General features: G+C 43.3%; 1 protein-coding gene across 2 annotated transcripts; it reads right to left on the minus strand.

Annotated features, from left to right (window-relative positions):
• Positions 1-1,091: 1,091 nt before the first annotated feature.
• LOC121573755 (vascular endothelial zinc finger 1) lies at positions 1,092-21,384 on the minus strand. Of its 2 annotated transcripts, XM_041885979.1 has the most exons (6): positions 21,297-21,384; positions 9,540-10,294; positions 6,471-6,540; positions 5,910-6,072; positions 4,309-4,344; positions 1,092-3,654 (listed from the first exon to the last, which is right to left on the minus strand). In XM_041885979.1, the coding sequence occupies exons 1-6, from the start codon at positions 21,327-21,329 to the stop codon at positions 3,302-3,304; spliced, it is 1,410 nt and encodes a 469-aa protein (XP_041741913.1). In that variant the 5' UTR covers positions 21,330-21,384; the 3' UTR covers positions 1,092-3,301. The 2 variants fall into 2 exon arrangements, with proteins under 2 accessions (XP_041741913.1, XP_041741914.1); XM_041885980.1 differs by lacking the exon at positions 4,309-4,344.
• Positions 21,385-25,130: the final 3,746 nt, after the last annotated feature.

The raw sequence follows: 25,130 nt of genomic DNA on the forward strand, positions 1-25,130 counted from the left end.
CAGATATCTATTTTTGTAATATTTATAATCACAAAATGCTTTATTTTTCATAAGCAAAATTGCAATAGCCTAATAACTGCTATACAAATGTTATTATTAATAATACATTTACTGCAAAATAATTGTATTCATTCATGAAAACCAGATGGTTAACATGAGGCAACTCGTATGTGCGACAGTGGCCTCTGACTTAATCCTCTTTTGGAGAGGAGGAGAGGGACAAAAGGCTTCAAACAAAAAACACCTGCTTCTTACAAGCTTCCCAAGCTTGCTTTTCTCATGGGGTACTCACAATTCAGATCTAAACTGAGCCTCTAAGACTGGTCGTCACGCTTGAATTAAATTGGTTTTTCAGTTGGATCTCATAAATATCAAGAATGTTTGCAGCAATAAAACACAGATTTCATCCTCTCTGTTGATGGTCAGATGAGATCCAATACTGCGACACTGGAGAATCTTGGCCAACATTTAGGTCTACTGAATTATACTAACTAATGTAGATATTTTCTTAATGAAAACATGCAATATCTAAGATTCAGCACCTTTCTCTCTTCTTCAAAGATTTTACCATTTTAAATAGGGTGCATCATCCAGCCACCTTGAACTGTGTGTACACATCAGGAGAGGATCAGTTGGAAAGGAGGGGGAAATTGACATTTGACCTGAATAAACAGTTGTAATTTATTCTGCAGCAGGCCATACAGACTGGAAAGGTCATTCACGCGACGTCAGTAAATCAGTAGAGCATCTATGGGCCGGTTTCACAGACACTGATTAAGCCTAGTCTTGGACTAGGTAGCAGTGTCAATGGTGAATCTCCATTGACAATTTTTTTTTACTAGGCTTAATCTGTGTCTGGGAAACCAGCCCTTGGTGTCTCAATCACTAAAAAAATGAAAAACAAATGGCCTAAAAGCCAAAATGGCACAAAGAAATCTGACAAAAGAGGAAAGCTATTGCTGTCAATTAGGCTAAGTTTGAACATCTGTAGTACTGTGGGGTGAGTGTAAAAGTTATTTAATGAGTGGAACAGTTAGCCTCCCACTGCAGGCTGACTCATCAGGAAATGGCACAGCCACACAACCCAATCATCATGTTTTAGTTATTTTATTTAGACAACCCAAATAGAAGGCAAATAAAACATTGCGCATGTTTACGTAATAATTTGACAAACATACATTTAAAAAATGTAGGAATGTTTTACCTTTCTGCTAATCAGAAAGTCTTCATATATACAAAATTACCGCTGTTAATGTTCTAATACAAAATATTTATAAAAGGTTCTTTCACATGTCTAGTATTTTAACTACCACATCCTCAGAACTAAAATTGTTTTGTACAAAGATATACATTCAACTGCCTTCACAGGTGTCCCAATAATTTCCAAATCAGTTTTTATTTTTGTTACAAATGCTGAAACGTTCAATTCAAAATATTCACTTAGTTGCATCTCATAATTGTATAAAATTTGGCAAGCAGAATAGGCAATTACAGTGCATCTACACAATGCATAAGAAAACACATCATTGGACTTTCTTTGAAAAAACTCAGGGGAAAATACAACTCACATGCATCTTGTGTGTGTTCTTTCAGGACAGAGTATACTATACCTCACACAGCACAAAAACCTTGCAATGGTGATATGGCATTCACCAAAGAAAACTGTTAGATAGAACATCCTTAGGTTTGGCCAAGTAAGAACTTCTTATCTAGTAATGGTAATCTATGGGACTTAACAGCCATAATGTCTGAGATGTGCTGCCCAGGACATGCTAGCCCCACTAGCCTAGATCCTGGCCTCCCTTCGGCTGCAGCAACACTACAACATGATCTAGTAGTTCATTATTTTCATATCCTTCTCAGAAATCATTAGTGTTTTGTTCTCAATACATCAATCACCTCATCCTTCCTCTAATCCATAAGTCACCATGACACAGGCGGAGACTGAAATTGATTACATGATTATTAAAATGGTCAGCTATGTTGACAAAAATAAGAGTTCTTGGATCCCTAGTCTTTGAAGGACTTCTACTTTTTTCTTTGAACAAACAAAGATATATGGTGATTTAAATATTACAAAGTAACATGGGAAAGACCAGGATTAAGTTAGACATGAATTCAATTAAAACAAAATGAAGTTGACTGGGCTACTCTCAGTGAGTTTCCTGAGCAGAAGGTCCAACCTATTGAGGTCCTAAAAACAAAATGATAAAAGGTTATAAAATATTTCTAACAAAACTAATCCGTCACCAACATAATAATAATAATAGTTTAAGAAATAAAACATTGGTGAACTTCAGGACCATTCCCTCAATGGCATTTGTAAGCCACTAGATGGCCATGTTATTATGTAGGCTGGTTACCTAACACTAATTTGATCTTTGATAATACTGCTGTTTAGTTACACATGGGATATGCTTTCAGTGCAAGACTCATTCCTTTCTCAGTTCATGTAAAACAATTGACATCAACTGATCACCAAATAAAAGAAGCGCACCTCTGCCATCCCTAATAAAGAGAAAAAAACTATCCTAATTGTACACATATTTAACAGACAACAGGGACAATGTCCAGATATCCACTTCAACAAAAGAATACAGAATAAATTGTTGATGGTGATAATACATTAACATGAAAACTGTACAAGTTAGTCAATGTACCTCAAGAGCATACATCCTATTTGAAAAACACAGATGTGAAAAAAAGAATAACCTTCCGTCCAAATGGAAGTCTTTGTCCCTTTTGTTGAACTCATCTCCTAAAAACATTAAATACTGATTAGCAGGCTATAGATAAAACAACATAAGAAACACCCATTGTCTTTGCAAGATAACTTGTGGAACAATAAAACCAACAATTCATACTTATTGCATTAGTCCTTTTCCATTTTTTTTTATTTTTCTCCATTGCAAAGGTATGGGTGTTTAAGCGAGGCTTGAGAGTCCTCCCCTCTTGTTATCCTACCCCGACTGTAATGTTGACATCACTGTTTAACACTTCATCGACTCACTACATCTAGGTTTGAAGTCCTTCAGATAATAGACAAAACCCTATCTAACTTCTACACAACTGTTCTGGTTCTCTCTTCTGTGATGTAACATTGGTTGGGGTGGAGCCATGTGACAGGGAAGTACTCTCCACTGCACGGCACAAGTAGGCTAAACGTTCATTTCCAGGTCTGAGGAAGGGGCACGGGGTCAGGGGCCAGCGGGCTGGGGAAAGATGGTGGTAATGGGGAGGAGTCGTCTTTTCTTGTTTTGCTTCATTTTCCCCTTTCTTTTCTCTCCATCTCGTTTTGTTTTTACCAGGGTGGGGACGAAGGCAGGACTTGGGACAGAAAAGACATACTCTCCATGGACCTCATGGCGATGTTGAGCGGCCCGGACATTGTCATGGACATGGGGGTGCTGATGGCCAGAGGGTGGGCGATATTCATGTGTGCCGTGGTAGGGATGTTGACCGAGGCGATGTTGACGGGCCCAGTGATGGTGACTGGGTGCTGGAGGCTGACGTTAACCGTATTGGTGGAAATGTTCATTTGCGCCGCTATGGTGACAGGGTTGTTGATGGAGTTGCCCCGGTTCATCGTGGTGGTGATGGGGGCAGAGGCTGTTACAGGTGTGGCTGAGGCAGAGTTGTGAATGTCATTACTATCTAGAGAACAGGGGATAGAGGATAGTGTTAAAGATGGTGTCCTTTCCTTCACTGCTAAACCAATCAAACAAATACATGTACACACTGATAGTTACTGGTTATTCTCCATCATTAAGCAGAGGGAGGAATGCTGTCCATACACTGCAAAAAAATATCTCCACACTCAAATGTATGCGAAATAGTCCAGAGATAATTTTTGCAGTATATGCAGTCAGCATTCCTCTCCATCTTTACTGCTACTGCCTTGACTCATCTGCAGCACACTGACTGAACTATATTAACCTTTATATTAACAACCATTTCCCATTTTAAATGCGGCAAATACATGCTCTTCTAAAACATGAATACCGAAGCAGGTAATTATGTATAGGCAAAACAGTACAAAACACTCTAGTGGTCATTCTTGCTGTACATAGTATAGTACAACAGTTTAAAAATGAGAACACAGAAATCTCCAAGACAACATTTCCAGGGATGCAATGATGATGCAATGTTTGGAAATGAAGTGACACACTGGCCTGAGTTTACCAAAGGCCTAAAGTCTTGTATTTATCCTTGCCTTTTACTTGTGTATGTGTGTGATGTGACTGTGTATTCTTGGGGGGCGGGCAGGGGGGTTGGGGTTAGGTTCACGCGATGCTACGTTGTCATTACCTTTTCGTCCCCCTGAGGAGTTCCACTGCCAGTCCCCTATTCAGAAATAGACACACAGGGGTTATAATGGACTGTCTACATCTCTCTCAGTGCACTCTACAGGCCCCACTTCAGGTGGGCAAGGTGGGTACACACACCCTGGCTTGCTAGTCCCCAGGGGGAGGAGGGAACGGGCCATACGCTTACTGTGGTGACAAATAATATCCTATTTGTAGTGTTCTCTGTGCTGTATGGCTGCCTTGTGCTGTGGACCCTTGGGAGAAGGGTGGCAGTGCTCATTCAGGTGGCAGCTAATGCGGAGTGAATACACAACATAGCAGTGAACGTCTTTCCCTTGTTGCTTCTACTGTCTATGTGTAACTGAAAGAGGAATCTTAGAAATGTTGATTAGGTGGCCTGAGCTAGGCTATACTTTGTTATTGACTACACCTCTGAGCAGTGATCCATGTGTAATGCGTTATGATGCCGTGTTCTCCGGATGGGAAGAGATGAACAGGGTGTACACGTTCCACAGGAAAATCACAAACAAACACGTTGACTAAGGCCTGAATCACCAAAACTTAAATACAGCACTTTCACAAATGGAAATTCACAGATGAATAAACAAAACAGGAAAAACAGACACAGTAATAGCACGAAGACTGAGGAAGAAACCAGTTATTGGGCTGTACTTGACAGCCATGTTACGTATTATACACTTGTAGTATATTTAAACGGTTACGGTGCCAGTGATTTTTCTGAATTATTTACTGAGCAGTAATACAAAGTAATCTCGAGTCCATACCAACAAATATATATCAATAACACTAATGAGAAAGACTAATGGAAGAGCAATACTCTGAGAAAATTAGAAGAGGGGGGTGGGGTTATCATGCAAGCTGCACAAATCAATTGAGTGGAGAAGCTGTAAGTTTGCTGTGGTTGGATCAGATATCATTGTGCATGTTACACTTCCCTCAAACACGAGCCAATTGCTGAAAGCGCTTCAAATTTAGAACATGACAACAGATTTCTGCCACAGGCCATTCACTTGTCAACGAGAATACATGTCATCAGATTACATACCACAAGCAGAAGACCCACAAAAAAAAATCACATAGCACAGCATATACATCCCTCCACTCAACAGACTAACATCCAATTCATGTTTAAAAACAGAATGGTACTCGAGGGAATTGGGGCAAAATGTAACCAGCGAAGATTACATGGTAATGCCTATCATGGACAATGTACGGTGGGACTTTCCATGTCCTGTAGCGCTACTATAACTACACAGAGAATGAAACCTGCCTAAGGATAAAGTCGGCATCAATCAATCAAATGATATTTTCACTGTCATGTGAGGTTATCCCAGACACTGGCCTCTGGCACACTGTCTTGGTATGGAGTAAAATACAATTTCTAGGAAAATGTCAGCTATGGGTTGAGGTGTGTGAATGTTCAAAGTGTGTACAAACAAATTAAGATTACTTACTTAAAAGGGTTTCAAAAGTTGTCATTTTAAACTGGTTTCTGACTTTTTAAATTAGGAATGTCAAACCTGACAAGATTTCATTTAAGTTGGGAGGGAGGCAGTGGTTGGTGAGATAGGACTGACGTACCTTTGTTACAGGAGTTAAAGTTGGTCTGGCCGTGTGTCTTTAGATGGCTGGTGATGTAGGCTGCGCTCAGCATCTTGCCGCAGATGTTGCAGGTGACCTTTCCTTCATGCCGGATCATGTGGGAGCGCAGTCTGTCTTTGGTGGCGAAGGCAGAAGTACAGGCCTGGAGAGGACAGGACAGGGTCAGAAGGCCAGAGGCACACTACTATTCATAGGGCCACCCAGCTTTGTGCTCCAGCTCGGTGCCAAGTGCAGCCTGGATGGAACATGTCCAACTTTAAAGGCTTATAGATCATCATAAATCTCTACTGGGGCCACAGGGCATACTGGAGTGTGGTGTCGTGGACAGACTGCCATTACAACGCTATGACTAATGGGCTCATTTTAAAAAGACACTAGTCTAGCATAGGAAACTAACAATTACTGTCCGAGACGGCAGAAAGGAAAGTGCAAAGTGGGAGAATTTATGCTAGCCGACAGACATGCAGCTCAAGTTGTCAATAATGAGCTGCTGACAAGTGGCCCTAATGAGGCCACACAGTACAGTTCTATCTCTCTTACCGTTACTTGGCATTTGAACGGTCTTTCTGAGGAGTGGACATGCTTCACGTGGCAGCTCAAGTGGTCTGGTCTGGAGGAGAGAAGAGAAGAAAAGTTACAATCTTGCTGTAGAATATTAATGGACACACAACACACACACTGTACTTTAGACCTTTTCCAGTGAGACTCAAATGTTCACACAGTCCACTCATCGCAGCTCCCAGAGGTACCATTAGTTAGTTCGACTGAAAACCTGGACTACAGCAGACAGGCTGGGAGCTAAATCATTTCATCACTGGTGATGGTGTGAAGAACTAACACGGGCAGCTTGGCCAGAGCAAAACAGTTTCACACTGGTAGTGGTTTTGTTACAAAGGAGAGGAGTCAATTATAATATTTTCAGGTGTGCTGTGAACCGGAATGGCTGTTCTTCTCCTCGTTTCACTGTTAACTGAGGAGGACAGCAGCTTCCAGACAGACAGAGAGAGTGCCTGCAGACTTGGCAGTGACTCAGAGTTGCGTTATTCTGCAAGCCGGCCTCTCACTTTACAATGTCCCGATAAACCTCTGCGTCACTGTGTTGGAACAAAGCCGGGTTCTGCCCTTAATTGCCCAGCTCTGAGATTATAGTTTGGACAGAGAGCATAATGTTTACATCAGTTTGAGCCACTGGAATATTCACTCACACCAAGCTTCTGCTCTTATTTGAACAACTAACAAGCTGTAAGAGCCCTTTGCTTATTGGAAGGGTTTTAAATGGTTATTTGTAATCTTGCCATTACTCATGCCAATGAATTGCACAGATTACTAGTGACGCATAGCTGGAAGTAGTGAGTGGATGTTGCCGTAAATGTTGAAAGAGGCCATCTTACAAGGCCACTGTTGGCTCTGCCTGGAAAGACAGGAATGCTCAGTCATTCCAGGTGGCTCAGACTTTAAACAAACAGGACCCTGTAAGTAGCAGCACAGAAGCAGAGTGGGAAAACTAGGTGTGAGTAAGAGGAAATCCCAGGCTGCTGCCTCCCTCCCAGGCCTGTTCTAATGGCATTCCCTGGGGAAGGGGAAGCAGTGACAAGCTGGCAGGAACCACAGCCTCCCCCCTCCCTACTCCTCTCCCTGTTCCCGCAAGAGGGAACTCTGGGACACTGAAGATGAACTGCTCTCTAAAAGCGAGACTGTTTAAACATGCTGGGGACCACAAAGGCTCTGAGTCAAGACTATTCAACACTACTATAAATCCGTGAGCCTGAGGGCAGCAGCCAATGGGACATGTAGAATGTCACATTGAACAACAGATGGTCATATACAGTGGGGGAAAAAAGTATTTAGTCAGCCACCAATTGTGCAAGTTCTCCCACTTAAAAAGATGAGAGAGGCCTGTAATTTTCATCATAGGTACACGTCAACTATGACAGACAAAATGAGAAAAAAAAATCCAGAAAATCACATTGTAGGATTTTTAATGAATTTATTTGCTAATTATGGTGGAAAATAAGTATTTGGTCAATAACAAAAGTTTCTCAATACTTTGTTATATACCCTTTGTTGGCAATGACACAGGTCAAACGTTTTCTGTAAGTCTTCACAAGGTTTCCACACACTGTTGCTGGTATTTTGGCCCATTCCTCCATGCAGATCTCCTCTAGAGCAGTGATGTTTTGGGGCTGTCGCTGGGCAACACGGACTTTCAACTCGCTCCAAAGATTTTCTATGGGGTTGAGATCTGGAGACTGGCTAGGCCACTCCAGGACCTTGAAATGCTTCTTACGAAGCCACTCCTTCGTTGCCCGGGCGGTGTGTTTGGGATCATTGTCATGCTGAAAGACCCAGCCACGTTTCATCTTCAATGCCCTTGCTGATGGAAGGAGGTTTTCACTCAAAATCTCACGATACATGGCCCCATTCATTCTTTTCTTTACACGGATCAGTCGTCCTGGTCCCTTTGCAGAAAAACAGCCCCAAAGCATGATGTTTCCACCCCCATGCTTCACAGCAGGTATGGTGTTATTTGGATGCAACTCAGCATTCTTTGTCCTCCAAACACGACAAGTTGAGTTTTTACCAAAAAGTTATATTTTGGTTTCATCTGACCATATGACATTCTCCCAATCCTCTTCTGGATCATCCAAATGCACTCTAGCAAACTTCAGACGGGCCTGGACATGTACTGGCTTAAGCAGGGGGACACGTCTGGTACTGCAGGATTGGAGTCCCTGGCGGCGTAGTGTGTTACTGATGGTAGGCTTTGTTACTTTGGTCCCAGCTCTCTGCAGGTCATTCACTAGGTCCCCCCGTGTAGTTCTGGGATTTTTGCTCACCGTTCTTGTGATCATTTTGACCCCACGGAGTGAGATGTTGCGTGGAGCCCCAGATCGAGGGAGATTATCAGTGGTCTTGTATGTCTTCCATTTCCTAATAATTGCTCCCACAGTTGATTTCTTCAAACCAAGCAGCTTACCTATTGCAGATTCAGTCTTCCCAGCCTGGTGCAGGTCTACAATTTTGTTTCTGGTGTCCTTTGACAGCTCTTTGGTCTTGGCCATAGTGGAGTTTGGAGTGTGACTGTTTGAGGTTGTGGACAGGTGTCTTTTATACTGATAACAAGTTCAAACAGGTGCCATTAATACAGGTAACGAGTGGAGGACAGAGGAGCCTCTTAAAGAAGAAGTTACAGGTCTGTGAGAGCCAGAAATCTTGCTTGTTTGTAGGTGACCAAATACTTATTTTCCACCATAATTTGCAAATAAATTCATTAAAAATCCTGTCTGAAATTTGTCTGTCATAGTTGACGTGTACCTATGATGAAAATTACAGGCCTCTCTCATCTTTGTAAGTGTAAAAGGAGAACTTGCACAATTGGTGGCTGACTAAATACTTTTTTTCCCCACTGTACTCCATCTCAGTGCATCTCTATAAGTGCTCATCTAACACCATATAGAAATTGTAGACTAATCACCATGTATTAACAGGATCAAAACTGGTTGATGTTTGAGTTCAAATGAGTTTGTAATAAATAGCAAGCACTTTTATTTGAAATGTAAAACAGCTAGCCAGGGTTAGTGAAGGTGCATGGCTGGGCCTGGAGCCTACCTGGAGAAGCCTTTCCCACACACGGAGCAGACGTAGGGCTTGTGGACTCCACCGTCGTGAGAGCGCACGTGGTAGGTCATGCGGTCCTTCCTCTTGAAGCGCTGCTGGCAGATGGGGCACTGGAAGGGCTTCTCGTCCGAGTGGGACAGCTTGTGACGGTTCAGGTGGTAGACGTCTCGGAAGGCCTTGCCACACATCTCACAGCCATGGTTCTTCTTCACAGGCTTGGCAGGCTTCTTGGGCTGGCTCTGCTGGGGCACATTGATCATAGAGGCTGGAGACATGATGCTGGAGGCTGAGGACACAGAGGTGGTGGCAGTGGTGAGGATGCCTGCTATGGTGGAGATGTAGGAGGGCTGCCCGCTGTTCTCCCTGGGCAGGCTGGAGATGAAGGGCACCATGGTGGGGGCTGTCTGGGCCGTCTTCTTGGGCCGTGACACCATCTTGATGCCCGTGTGGCAGGACTCATGGCGCCGCAGGTGGTAGCTGTCACGGAAGGCCTTGTTGCAGTAGCCGCAGATGAAGGGTGTCTTGCTCTTGTGCTCCTTCTTCACCACAGGCATGGGTCCCCTGCCGCCGCCTGCCCCGCTGGCCACGTTGTCTTTGAGAAGCTCTGCTGCGCTAGCGGGGGGTTTCTGGTCCAGGGGGATGGGCATCACAGGCTTCTGGTCCACAGGCTCGTTCCCAGAGTTGAGCAGCGGCAGCAGGCTGTTCTGGGCCACCTGGTGCTGGTGGTGGAGGGCTTCATTGGCCTGCTGTAGAGACACAGAACAGCACGTTTAAACACTAGTCAACAACATACAGTGCATTCGGAAAGGATTCAGACCCCTTGACTGTCCACATTTTGTTATGTAACAGCCTTATTCTAAAATTGATTTTATTTTTTTATCAATCTACACACAATACCCCATAATGACAAAGCAAAAACAGGTTTTTAGAAATGTTTGCACATTTATTAAAAACAAAAAACTGAAATATCACATTTACATGAGTGTTCAGACCCTTCACTCAGGACTTTGTTGAAGCACCTTTGGCAGCGATTACAGCCTCAAGTCTTCTTGGGTATGACGCTACAAGCTTGGCACGCCTGTATTTGGGGAGTTTCTCCCATTCTTCTCTGCAGCTATTTTCAGGTCTCTCCAGAGATGTTTGATCGGGTTCAAGTCTGGGCTCTGGCTGGGCCACTCAAGCACATTGAGAGACTTGTCCTGAAGCCACTCCTGCGTTGTCTTGGCTGTGTGCTTAGGGTCGTTGTCCTGTTGGAATGGGAACCGTCGCCCCAGTCTGAGGTCCTCAGCGCTCTGGAGCAGGTTTTCATCAAGGATCTCTCTGTACTTTGCTCCGTTCATTTTCCCTCGATCCTGACTAGTCTCCCAGTCTCTGCCGCTAAAAGACATCTCCACAGCATGATGCTGCCACCACTATGCTTCACCGTAGGTATGGTGCCAGGTTTCCTCCAGACGTGACGCTTGGCATTCAGGCCAAAGAGTTCAATCTTAGTTTCATCAGACCAGAGAATCTTGTTTCTCATGGTCTGAGAATCCTTTAGGTGCCTTTTGGCAAACTCCAAGTGGGCTGTCATGTGCCTTTAAATGAGGAGTGGCTTCCGTCTGGCTACTACCATAAAGGCCTGATTGGTGGAGTGCAGCAGAGATAGTTGTCCTTCTGGAAGGTTCTCCCATCTCCACAGAGGAACTCTGGAGCTCTGTCAGAGTGACCATCAGGTTCTTGGTCACTTCCCTGACCAAGGCCCTTCTCCCCCGAGTACGCAGTTTGGCCGGGCGGCCACCTCTAGGAAGAGTCTTGGTGGTTCCAAACTTCTTCCATTTAAGAATAATGGAGGTCACTGTGTTCTTGGGGACCTTCAATGCTGCAGAAATGTTTTGGTACTCTTCCCCAGATCTGTGCCTCGACACAATCCTGTCTCTGAGCTCTACGGACAATTCCTTCGACCTCATGGCTTGGTTTTTGCTCTGACATGCACTGTCAACTGTGGGACCTTATATAGACAGGTGTGTGCCTTTCCAAATTATGTCCAATCAATTGAATTTACCACAGGTGGCCTCCAATCAAGTTGTAGAAACATCTCATGGATGATCAATGGAAACAGGATGCACCTGAGCTCAATTTCGAGTCTCATAGCAAAGGGTCTGAATACTTATGTAAATAAGGCAATTCTGTTTTTTATTTTATTTGCTAACATTTCTAAAAACCTGTTTTCGCTTTGTCATTAAGGGGTATTGTGTGTAGATTAATTTAATACATTTTAGAATAAGGCTGTAACGTATCAAAATGTGGAAAAAGGGAAGGGGTCTGAATACATTCCGAATGCACTGTAGGTGAACAACACTGGTCAACTCTCATACAAGACAATATTACACCACCTGACTGTCTTTGTAGCAGGTGGACTTCCTGTTGGAACCGACAGGGTAGAACTATAGGTTGAGACTACCATGAGCCTGCCTCACTCTGCCTGCTACAGGTTAGTTATAAGAGACAGAGCACTGAAAGGTCAGGTTTTGTTTGTGTTACTCAACACAGCCAAATTCACCTCACATCCTTGTAGCTCTGCCTTTCTCCTTTATGTAACCCGGCACTTTTTGTAGATTAGCCTACGTCTTCACATTCCTCCTTTATATAACCACTCTTGCAGTGAGAAAATAGTTTGGGAGGAAATTAATTTAGCATTAGTCTCTCTTTGTGTTGTTTTACTGGCTCACACGGCCTACTGGGAATAGCCTAATCTGGGAGCCATTCACATGCAACAACTAGGCCTATTGGGAACAGCTTAATCTCACTGCCATTCACAGGCCACATCTTAAAATGCTCCAGTGCTGCTAGGAAGGCTTTGCTTTGGTGACTTGTCCGCCTCAAGCATGAAACACACCAAGAATCTCACTGCCAATAGACTGCCGATAGGTACTTATCACAGTGGGAGGCCGTTCCTTCTCTGGATAGGACAAAAGCGATACCTGCTGCGTGCCGACACGGTAGCGACGAACCTACTGATTCTACTTATAGAATCGCAATGCTCGTCAGTGCACCTCCGTACATCCACAGATGAGCCAGTCACACTTCATATGCAATGTAGGCTATGGGATGGTAGCTAGCTAAGTACACAACACCAAATACTTCCTCCAAGCTAGCTAACCACTGTAGCTAGCTAGTATTGACATTATACAGTGAGGGAAAAAAGTATTTGATCCCCTGCTGATTTTGTACGTTTGCCCACTGACAAAGAAATGATCAGTCTATAATTTTAATGGTAGGTTTATTTGAACAGTGAGAGACAGAATAACAACAACAAAAAATCCAGAAAAACGCATGTCAAAAATGTTATAAATTGATTAGCATTTTATTGAGGGAAATAAGTATTTGACCCCCTATCAATCAGAAAGATTTCTGGCTCCCAGGTGTCTTTTATACAGGTAACGAGCTGAGATTAGGAGCACACTCTTAAAGGGAGTGCTCCTAATCTCAGTTTGTTACCTGTATAAAAGACACCTGTCCACAGAAGCAATCAATCAATCAGATTCCAAACTCTCCACCATGGCCAAGACCAAAGAGCTCTCCAAGGATGTCAGGGACAAGATTGTAGACCTACACATGGCTGGAATGGGCTACAAGACCATCGCCAAGCAGCTTTGTGAGAAGGTGACAACAGTTGGTGCGATTATTTGCAAATGGAAGAAACACAAAATAACTGTCAATCTCCCTCAGCCTGGGGCTCCATGCAAGATCTCACCTTGTGGAGTTGCAATGATCATGAGAACGGTGAGGAATCAGCCCAGAACTACACGGGAGGATCTTGTTAATGATCTCAAGGCAGCTGGTACCATAGTCACCAAGAAAACAATTGGTAACACACTACGCCGTGAAGGACTGAAATCCTGCAGTGCACGCAGGGTCCCCCTGCTCAAGAAAGCACATATACAGGCCCGTCTGAAGTTTGCCAATGAACATCTGAATGATTCAGAGGAGAACTGGGTGAAAGTGTTGTGGTCAGATGAGACCAAAATCGAGCTCTTTGGCATCAACTCAACTCGCCGTGTTTGGAGGAGGAGGAATGCTGCCTATGACCCCAAGAACACCATCCCCACCGTCAAACATGGAGGTGGAAACATTATGCTTGGGGTGTTTTTCTGCTAAGGGGACAGGACAACTTCACCGCATCAAAGGGACGATGGATGGGGCCATGTACCGTCAAATCTTGGGTGAGTACCTCCTTCCCTCAGCCAGGGCATTGAAAATGGGTCGTGGATGGGTATTCCAGCATGACAATGACCCAAAACGCACGGCCAAGGCAACAAAGGAGTGGCTCAAGAAGAAGCACATTAATGTCCTGGAGTGGCCTAGCCAGTCTCCAGACCTTAATCCCATAGAAAATCTGTGGAGGGAGCTGAAGGTTTGAATTGCCAAACGTCAGCCTCGAAACCTTAATGACTTGGAGAAGATCTGCAAAGAGGACTGGAACAAAATCCCTCCTGAGATGTGTGCAAACCTGGTGGCCAACTACAAGAAACGTCTGACCTCTGATTGCCAAAAAGGGTTTTGCCACCAAGTACTAAGTCATGTTTTGCAGAGGGGTCAAATACTTATTTCCCTCATTAAAATGCAAATCAATTGCGTTTTTCTAGATTTTTTTGTTGTTATTCTGTCTCTCACTGTTCAAATAAACCTACCATTAAAAGTATAGACTGATCTTGTCTTTGTCAGTGGGCAAACGTACAAAATCAGCAGGGGATCAAATACTTTTTTCCCTCACTGTAATTAAATCACAATGGATTAGCTAGTTTCCATGAAGCAGCTGCCTGTGTTAGCTGCCGAGATAGCTAGCTAGCTAAGGACACTGCACTGTTGTGCTAGCTAGCGAATATGCTAACATTAGCTAGCTAGCTAAACCATTGTCTATGGGCTGGCACTGTCAGTATGGGATTATGTAGAGTGAATTAAATAGTTTATTCTTCTTCATTTTGCTAGGTAGTTATCTAGCTGTGGCCATCTGGCTAGTATCAACAAGGGCTTTCTACAAAATAGCAACATTAGCGCAGATAGCTTGGAATCTAGACCATAAGCAATGCGCACGGCTATGCATTGCCAACGCTACTGCCACCTTCTGGTTTGGAGTATTTTAAACAAGGCTGACAACTTCCAAGGTTTTTGCGGTGTGAACACAAAAGAGATTGACTGCCAACACTCTGTTCAGATGTGATAAGTACTGTAGGCAGGCAAACGTTTGACAATCCTACCGTTGTGTCTGAGCTTTTAGCCTTGGGCCTAGTAGTTACATGTGTTTACACAACACATGGAGATTTAACACTGGCTCTGTGCGGTGCCCTTTCTGAAGTGATTTCACAGCTCTTCTGCTGAATTGACGATGCAAAGAGTTGGAGAGTGAAAGTGTGGCTGGCTGCCGGTGTGATTGCGAGGCAAAAGCCACTGCGTCTGAAGCCACACCGAAATAGACAGTGAGTCATTCTGGGCGCATGCGTGGCAGAGTAGACCACAGGGGCCAGAACAGAGCAGTCTGAAAGTATATCAGCGGGGGCTCTAGTCAGCACTTCCTCCCCTCTGCTGAATGACTAATGACATGCAAGAGAGACAGCCGAACAACACAACAAAGACAACCGGAGGAAATGTACTGGAAGATCTGAAAACATTCAATCAGAAACATTCAGCCAGATAATCATCACAACAACCCTTTAGTCTAAAACCACACTGACTGGGAAGATCATTTGCTAAAGCCCTTCACTGCAAGTAGATGCTATGCTCTATTGACTTCCAAGTCCCATATAAAGAATAATCTTTGTACCGAGCCACAGTTTTGACGTTTGGGGCATCCATTTGACAAATCACGCAAAAAAAGCAGGGTCAGTGACTGTGGGTGTTTTACAGGGACAAAAATAGGCCCTGGCTCTGTCATTAGTGAGGAGGCACACAAACAGCCTGCTGCTGCTGAGGAATCTAAATTTGCTATATGAAAAATGATCCCCCGCCATGATGGTGCTCATTCGTCATGTGTGCAAAAGTAGGCAGGCTGGGAAGAATCCAGCTCAGTGCCTCCAGCAGCAGCCTGGGCATGAGCTCAGCTAAACCAAACCAGACAAGGTGCTCCCCTGGTTAGCTAGTAGCACAACATTACAATGGACTTCATTCCAAATGTGTCCGTTAAACATGAAAAATATATATAGAATTAACAGAAATGTGTTTGTTAGACACAGTCCACCCACTATCTTCCTCAGTGGTGTGACTGCGTGGGCTCTGGGGCTGTGCAGGTCAAGCCACAAGCCCCGTCTCCATAGCCACACATCAGGAAACAGAGGAGAGCCACCAGGTACGAGCGAGAGCCACAGGATGCCTCCCTGTCTAACCACAGTGGTGAATCTCTGCCATATTACATCAAATACACTAAGGGAAACCTACCATCCGCATAGAGAACCACATCCAGCCACCACCCAAAGCAGCCCAATTAAAGAGGAGCTGGCAGAGAGGGGAGAGGCCTTAATGTGCTGCTGCTAAATCACTCAGTTTCAGTGAAAATAGTACATAGTTGTGCTGCACAGCAGGCAGAGCAGAGGTCCCCCGCTGTGGGAGAAGGTTAGTGACGTCAAAGCGGGAAGCTACCCGACTGACATTAATAAATAATCACACGCAGTGCTGGAATACGTTGTCTGCCTGTCTCCTCCTTGGCTTCAGCGCAGACTAAACAGCCCTCTAGATCAGGGCTTTGCACTACACTTTAGGAGAGCACAGACACACCAGACGGGGATGTTTTTAGGAAAAGGATGTGACTGGGGATCCTCCGACTGACGGCACTGTGTGTGCTTACAGACCCATAATGTCATGGAAAACAACTAATCATGTTTATCATAATTTAACACGTTTATCTAGCTAAATATACTAGGTTATTATGAGAAATATGACCCTCTGGTGATCTATCATTAAATTATGCAGAATGTAGGTCAATGTATTGTCGTCTTGTGTAGTTCTAAAAGTCATGTGACGGTAGCCAGTGTGACGTCTGCAGAGCTGATAGGCCTGGCTGGGTGGATTTAATATCCAGCTCTAGAACATAAATAGGCAGAATGGCACTAGAGCTGCTGTGCACAAAGAGAGCCAAGCATGCCTGTTAGGGGTCATTATTGCTGTTCAATGGAGCTTCTTAAATTGGGCGGGGGGGACCCCACAAATAGTGACCGTTACATTTAGTAGGTCTGGGAATTGCCAGGGACCTCACGATACCATATTATCACAATACTTAGGTGCCGATACAATTATGTATTGCGATTCTCGCGACTGCGATTCGATACTGACATTTTATTGCAATTTGAGGTTCCAAACATATTGCTCACTATATGTCTGCTTCAGAGAGACAAGAGAAAGCATGAGAATACGAGTTTTGATCAGTCAAGGAAATAAGTGCTGAAAACATGTTGGCTCACTATTTAAAAAGAAGAGAGAATAAGCTATAGGATGAAAAATACGGTCTTTCTGGTGCTAACTTGTTGATTTTATTTTTTTACACAAAACAATAATTGGGAGTCAAATATCAATATAATATCGTCCCAAAATAATTGTGCGATTTGTAACTGTATCGATCCCCCCCATCACTAACATGTAGGCTAGCCTAACACTTGATTGTCATTCATCAGCTTCAGAGCCCAGCTTGGGGGCTACTCAAATATATTGACATCCGAGAGAAAAAACTTTATCCAGTAAAAACTGCTGCCAGGTCCTACAAAAATGTGCATTCATATTGGTCAGGTCACACTGACCGTTTCCATCTGAGACCAAAGGCAGGCATAATAGAGTAGGATGGAGAGGCAAAGTCTTCTCATCTGGGTCTTTTTGGTGTGGACACTTTATTGAGTTAATAGAAACATGGCCATTTCATCAAATGAAAAATAACAACTGGAGACAAACAAACACACACATCCTCACAGTGACCAACTGAAATGAAAAGGGGGACGCTGCAATTAAGACAACTGCGTTCTCTTCCGCAAGCACGAAAGGGCAAGGTCAAATACCTGACCCTTCCCTTTCACGTTCAGCCATCCATCCATCCACCCACCAGGAACAGACGAGGGGGTTGGAGGAGGGGGGGACAGAGGAGAAAATAAAAATTAATCCCACATTCTCCTCCTTATTTCATCTGCCCTATTGTGGAAGACAAATCTGGCCAGTGATGCACTCTGTGCTCAACAAGAGGTCTTTGTAAGCGCATCGTCGCTGATTTGGCTCCTCTATTCATGGGACAGGGTCTGCATTTCTCCACACACACACACACACACACACGACTCAGCCCAGATGAGTCGCTGCGCTCTCAGACCCAGGGGGACCTGGGAACTCAGGGAGAACGCCACCGCGCCCACCTGCCCGCATTGTCTGCGCACCTGCTCACGCTCGCTACCTTCCAGGATTAGTCATCAATATCATAATTTTCTAGCCCTCTCTCGGTCTGTCTGAACAGGACCTGCTGGTCCAGAGAGGAGGAGGGGGGGGATGTACACTGCAGACAGCAGCAGACACAGCCACTGCTGCTGCAGACAACCTGGCCCCAAGAAAGACGTTCAGGACCTGCAGCGCATTCACGCTGCTCTTACCATTTTGATACAAATGTGCTCTGAAGGCTGGGGTCACTCCAACGCAAATAACATCAAAATGGAAGGCAGGGAGAATAAGCAATTCTGAAAAGACACTAACAACACTACTGATCTGTAACTGGCTTAGACTTTATTATCTAGAAAACAGTGATTCATTTAACGGTTTATTTACTTTTCGCTGTAAGAACAATTACATGTGAAATAGGAAATAACATTTTGACAGTCTTTGTAGCATGGTTGTTCATTTCCTACCCAGCTTTTAGAAAAGTAAACAATTTGTAGCCATCTGAAGAACATTGATGAACAACCTTAATTTGAGTGCAAATGTATTGCTTTGCCACTGTTCTCAATGTCAGATTAGCTAACAAGTCTGTCCTGAAAACAGAAATTAACATTGTTATTTTTGGAACATTACATCCCTGCCTGGGGTTTTTCCCAGTAGGCTATCTAAATGTGGAAGAATCACTGCTCAGGCAGTTCCATCATTCTACTGTGGGATAAGCTATAGGCCTAACTGGAGGTATTTCACAGCTCTGGTACTTGCAGGACGTAGGTGTAGCAAAAAAAATGCTCCTAGATGTAGGCTAAACTAGATGAAATGAATACTTGTGGTAGCCTATTCAATCATACTCCAGGGACAGATTGAGTCATATAGGAGAGGTCGTTGTGGCCATTATCTGCTGCCAACATCCTTGGGATCAATGAGTGAGTGAGGGCTCCAGAGGGGAGAGGCGTTTAGCGTGAGTCATACAGACGCAGAAGCCAGCGTCACATAGCCTTTCTGTCAGGAACAAGGCATCCAGTGACAGACGCACCTCTTATTTTGCACTGTTGCAGATGAGTAATGAAGGATTATGTGTACTTTAGCTCTCTCAGAGAGCACAATAGCCTTTGTCAAGCACCACTTTTCTCATAAAAGGGGAATCAAAATGAAAGTATTTTTTTCCTTCTGCTCTTGAGTAGTGACAGGTGGTTGATCCCTCTGGCCCTGAGCTGCTACCGTTTGATTAAACGGTCGTTCATAGTCTGATGATGGGCTAAAAGAAATCCACACTGAGACAACACAAAAAAAAGAGTGCTCCTCCATAGGGGTGAAATAATCTGGTAGGATCAACGAATCAACAAGACAACTGAGGTAGTAATAATAACGTTAGGCTAAGTAGCCAGTATTTTGGTTTCCTGCACTGTCCGCAAGATGAGGGGAAAAAATCACATGACACAATGATTCACGGCACTAGCAGTTGCATGGGAGAAATCAGCAAGAGGGCTGCATTAACATCAACTTTCACCCCATGTGTCACTACCTAACACCTACTGATCAATGAGGGACTGTTCACAATAGCATCATACAACACCATACCACCCTCAGCAAAATCGCTGCACTGTGCGCAGTTTTTGGTGACTGACTGCCACTTAGCCTCGACTTGCCCCCTGCACACAGGCTCTGGGCCCACTCCAATTAGCCGCAACAGCTGCACATTTCCAATACTTTGGGAATAGAACACAGTTAGCTGTACCTGGGACAATTACAGCAATCACTTCAAAGCAGAAAGCAGGGCTAAAAGGGCTTGCCGGGTAGAGCAAGAATTTGAGTCATTCAAACAATCTGAGCTCCAATTCAAAAGAGAAAGATAATCTATTTTTCAAGATGGAGCCATGTACCACTTGAGGGAGGGGGTGAAATCAGGCTGCTCCGATTTCACCTCCTGCAGACTGGCTGCAGGGCCAACGGATACAGTTAAACTGATCCAGTCCTGCTGGGGGCCTAGGCATAATTTTACGAGTGTGATCAACTCCAAGGAACGTTTATAATATAATAATGTATAAAACATGTGTGATACTAATATTATGACAAGGAGGACAATTTATATTCCCAATTAAACACAACCATCATTACTTGAATTGCAACATTGTAGGCCCAGCTCTGAGTAGGCCTAATGGATTGAATAGTTTTGTGGTTGTGGATCTTGACACAAAAAGGACTAGCTATGATGATAATTTATTCCAACGGTCCCCAAGGATCCAAATCAGACAATATACAAGAAACCAGCTAATGGATAAAATCTGAGATGCATGAGGTTACCTTGGCCTTAATTTGTTGAAAAACAAACAATCATTCCACCACAACTGTAGGCTAGACCTTTGTTTATCTGCTTGCAAAAACAATTTAAAGTTATTAAAGTAAACAAGGAACAATATTTGATAATGCCCGGCCCAATAGGCTAGCAGAAATGTGTCCAATTTTATCAACCAAATCTGATTCGTTGGTGCAGTGATGCTGTAATGCAAAACTGTAAAGAAACTTAGCTTGAATGCGGGCCAAAGACAAAAATAGTAACGTTAACTTAGCTATAACCAGCTGGCCATGTTGCATAATATAATGGTTAGCTAGCTAAAACGGAGATAGTTATATGGATTGAAATCTCCATTTCGCACACTGAAATAAATCACTGCTTTTATTTCGTGTGCATATTTTATTCCTTCTTTACCCGCAGTCACATAATAGCTAGTAGGGCTAACTTAGCTACCTAGCTGGCTATTTTGAATCATTGAGGAGGGAAGGAAAAAGTTCAACGCTGACTTGCGAAAAAGCAACGAAGTAAATGTCAATTATGAAAGTATTTATCATTTTCTAGTGATCTGTGGAACAATTATTTTAGGAGACTATAAACAATGGCTAGCCAATTAGCTAAAGTAAAGTCCCACCATCAGACAGAAAAAAACGGATCAACGGTTCGGGGCAAAGACAAAAACAAGACTGGCTGGCTCGTAACTGTGGCGTTCTTGGAGCCTGCGAATGATCGATATATGAATCATGTTTGCTGGCTTTGATCTAACAAGCTAACTTAGATAACATAAACAAAGCTTTACGTTATTTAGATAATCACACAAACTCATTTTATGTCCCCCCCCCCCACCATCATCATCATCATCATAGAAATACAAAAAAATACGAAAAAGAGAGAAGAGAACAGATTTTTCCAAACGTCATGCCCAACCTCTCAGCTGGAAGCCTGGATTGATGTACCATTGTTTTGCTTGGATACCTTTACTTAAAAGTATACCTTTGAAAAACGTCAGACCGTGAATGTCTTTAGTTTCCTACAGTTATTCCATCAATTATCTTACTTTTCGGGTATCAAAGTTCACTTACCTGAAATAGAAACGTACTCCAGCTCGGTTCCATTGCAACACCAAAAAAAAATCTGCAGGAAACCTACAAGAAACCTACAACAAAGCAGCCAAACATGGCAGCTGCTACAACTTCCTGTAACCCTTGGACTGTTCCACTTCGAAAGCATTTTAGGGCGGCATTAATGGAGTTTTCAAATGAAAGTATACAACTTATTTTCAGCACAACAAGGGTTTAAAATATAATTAACTTATATAAACTAAATATCCAACTTATATTAAGTATATTGTGAAACTCGGTGTTAATATTGCTGGTGTAGGCTACTAAATTTATCGAACACCCCTATGTCTGTGTTTCCCTGATTCTGCAGGGGGCATTCAATAAACGGCAGAGGTAATCAATTGCTCCGCATATGGCATCATGTTGGAATAGTGGGGAGCTGTTCTTCATACATTTGGACTGATCGTTGAGGAACATTTTGACCTTGCAATCGCATTACCTCACACATAATAAAAGCACCATGGTAATAATTTTTGCTCAAACTCGTAATCTCCGTGGAAGTACTACTATAGATAGCCCCAAGGTTCGCCAAAGTACGTCGTCTGTTCTAATACAATACGTAACGGAAGAACTACGCCATCTAGGGTTCTCGGCGCTAGAAGTACACGTTTATCTAGGCTATTTAAAGCATTTCGTTTCCTAATCAGGACAATCTTGTTCTCGTTTGTTTGCAGATAGCCTACCGTTTACAACATAGTCTGTATAGGCACTTAAATATTTTGTCTTGCCCATTCACCCTCTGAATGTCACGCATACAATCCATGTCTCCAAGTTTAACAATCCTTCATTAACCTGTCTCCTCCCCTTCACCTACACTGAAGTTATATATACAGTGCCTCAGGAAAGTATTCAGACCCCTTGACTTTTTCCACATTTTGTTAGGTTACAGCCTTATTCTAAAATTGATTAAATTGTTTATTCCCCTCATAAATCTACACACAATACCCCATAATGACAAAGCAAAAACAGGTTTTTAGACATTTTAGCAAATGTATTAAAAATAAAAAATGGAAATATTACATTTACATAAGTATTCAGACCCTTTACTCAGTACTTTAGCAGCGATTCAAGTCCAGGCTCTGGCTGACGCTACAAGCTTGGCACACCTGTATTTGGGGTGTTTCTCCCATTCTTCTCTGCAAATCCTCTCAAGCTCTGTCAGGTTGGATGGGGAGCGTTTCTGCACAGCTATTTTCAGGTCTCTCCAGAGATGTTAGATCGGGTTCAAGTCCAGTCTCTCTGGGCCACTCAAGGACATTCAGAGACTTGTCCTGAAGCCACTCCTGCGTTGTCTTGGCTGTGTGCTTACGATCGTTGTCCTGTTGGAAGATGAACATTCGCCCCAGTCTGAGGTCCTGAGCGCTCTGGAGCAGGATTTCATCAAGGACCTCTCTGCACTTTGCTCCGTTCATCTTTGCCTCGATCATGACTAGTCTCCCAGTCCGTGCTGCTGAAAAACATCCCCACAGCATGATACTGCCACCACCATGCTTCACCATAGGGATGGTGCCAGGTTTCCTCCAGACGTGACGCTTGGCATTCAGGCCAAAGAGTTCAATTTTGGTTTAATCAGACCAGATAATCTTTTTTTTTTTTTTTTTGGGGGGTGGGGGGTGGATCAGCTTAATATTGTAGATAGATTGTATCTTCTATCAATGTAATTGTCTGCATCACTTCCAATCCCCCATGTTTTATATATACTCCCCTTTATTACTTTTCAACACAGACCAGAGAATCTTGTTTCTCACAGTCTGAGAGTCTTTAGGTGCCTTTTGGCAAACTCCAAGCGGGCTGTCATGTGCCTTTTACTGAGGAGTGGCTTCTGTCTGGCCACTCTACCATAAAGGCCTGATGGGTGGAGTGCTGCAGAGATGGTTGTCCTTCTGGAAGGTTCTCACATCTCCACAGAGGAACTCTGGAGCTCTGTCAGAGTGACCATCGGGTTCTTGTTCACCTCCCTGACTAAGGCCCTTCTCCCCCGATTGCTCAGTTTGACCGGGCGGCCAGCTGTATGAAGGATCTTGGTGGTTCCAAACTTCTTCCATTTAAGAATGATGGAGGCCACTATGTTCTTTGGGACATTCAATACTGCAGAAAGTTTTTTGGTACCCTTCCCCAGATCTGTGCCTCGACACAATCCTGTCTCGGAGCTCTAAGGACAATTCCTTCAACCTCATGGGTTGGTTTTTGCTCTGACATGCACTGTCAACTGTGGGACCTTATATAGACAAGTGTGTGCCTTTCCAAATCATGTCCAATCAATTGAATATACCACAGATGGATTAAGGCAGTTCATACAATTTTAAAAACATTACAATACATTCACAGATTTCACAACACACTGTGTGCCCTCAGGCCCCTACTCCACCACTACCACATATCTACAGTACAAAAATCCATGTGTACGTGTGTGTATAGTGCATATGTTATCGTGTGTATGCATGTGTCTGCGCCTATGTTTGTGTTGCTTCACAGTCCCCTCTGTTCCATAAGGTGTTTTTTAATCTGTTTTTTAAATCTAATTTTACTACTTGCATCAGTTACTTGATGTGGAACAGAGTTCCATGTAGTCATGGTTCTATGTAGTACTGTGCGCCTCCCATAGTCTGTTCTGGACTTGGGGACTGTGAAGAGACCTCTGGTGGCATGTCTTGTGGGGTATGCATGGGTGACCGAGCTGTGCGCCAGTAGCTCAAACAGACAGCTCGGTGCACCCAATATGTCAACACCTCTCATAAACACAAGTAGTGATGAAGTCAATCTCTCCTCCACTTTGAGCCAGGAGATATCGACAAGCATTGATTATGCAAGAATGGGCTGCCATCAGTCAGGATGTGGACCAGAAGTTAATTGACAGCATGCCAGGGCGGATTGCAGAGGTCTTGAAAAAGAAGGGTCAACACTGCAAATATTGACTCTTTGCATAAACTAAATGTAATTGTCAATAAAAGCCTTTGACACTCATGGAATACTTGTAATTATACTTCAATATACCATAGTAACATCTGACAAAAATATCTCATAACACCGAAGCAGCGAACTTTGTGAAGACCAATACTTGTGTAATTCTCAACACTTTTGACCACGACTGTATATATGCACAGTAGCTGTATGTCGTTTATATTCTATATGTGCAATAAATGGAAATGTAACCCAACAAAATATCTATATGTCTGGAAAGCCAATTCTATGTGGAAGCATCATTAACTGTTCTCAACCTGTGCCAATTGTGGGAATCGCCATCAGCCTACACACTCAAATGGAGAATGTTTGTAATGAATAATTTGAGGGTTAGAAGTGTTAAAGGCATACTGTTGTAATAGGAGTTGGGTTGGAGTGTTTGTAAGGTGTTTTAGAATGGATGGAAGTTTAGATGGCAATTGATAGGAAAACATAATATGGTGATTTCACTTTCCTAAATCATGTATAGTATACAAAAAAGTCCTATGCTTCAATACATATCTAAATGAAATAGAGAAACACACATTGCCAATGTCTTTTGCAAGGGATTGTACACCTATTGTTTTGACCTTGTGTCCTGAGTGTTCCTAACTGATAACTAATGATCTACACTAAATTAGGCCTAACCAAGCCTAAATACTAACAGGATGAAAAATGAGAACTTTTGTAGATTTGGCTGTTTGTTTTTACTTAGAGGATTACTGATAACTCAGCTGCTATAAGGTTTCAGGGCATTGGGATAAATGAATATGTAAAAACAACAAGGACTGACTCAACAAGTGGATCTGTGGATAACTATACATCCAATAGTAGGCCTACTAGTACTGCTACCTG

The sequence above is a fragment of the Coregonus clupeaformis genome, chromosome 9, assembly GCF_020615455.1.
Source record: "Coregonus clupeaformis isolate EN_2021a chromosome 9, ASM2061545v1, whole genome shotgun sequence".
Taxonomy (NCBI): Eukaryota; Metazoa; Chordata; class Actinopteri; order Salmoniformes; family Salmonidae; genus Coregonus; species Coregonus clupeaformis.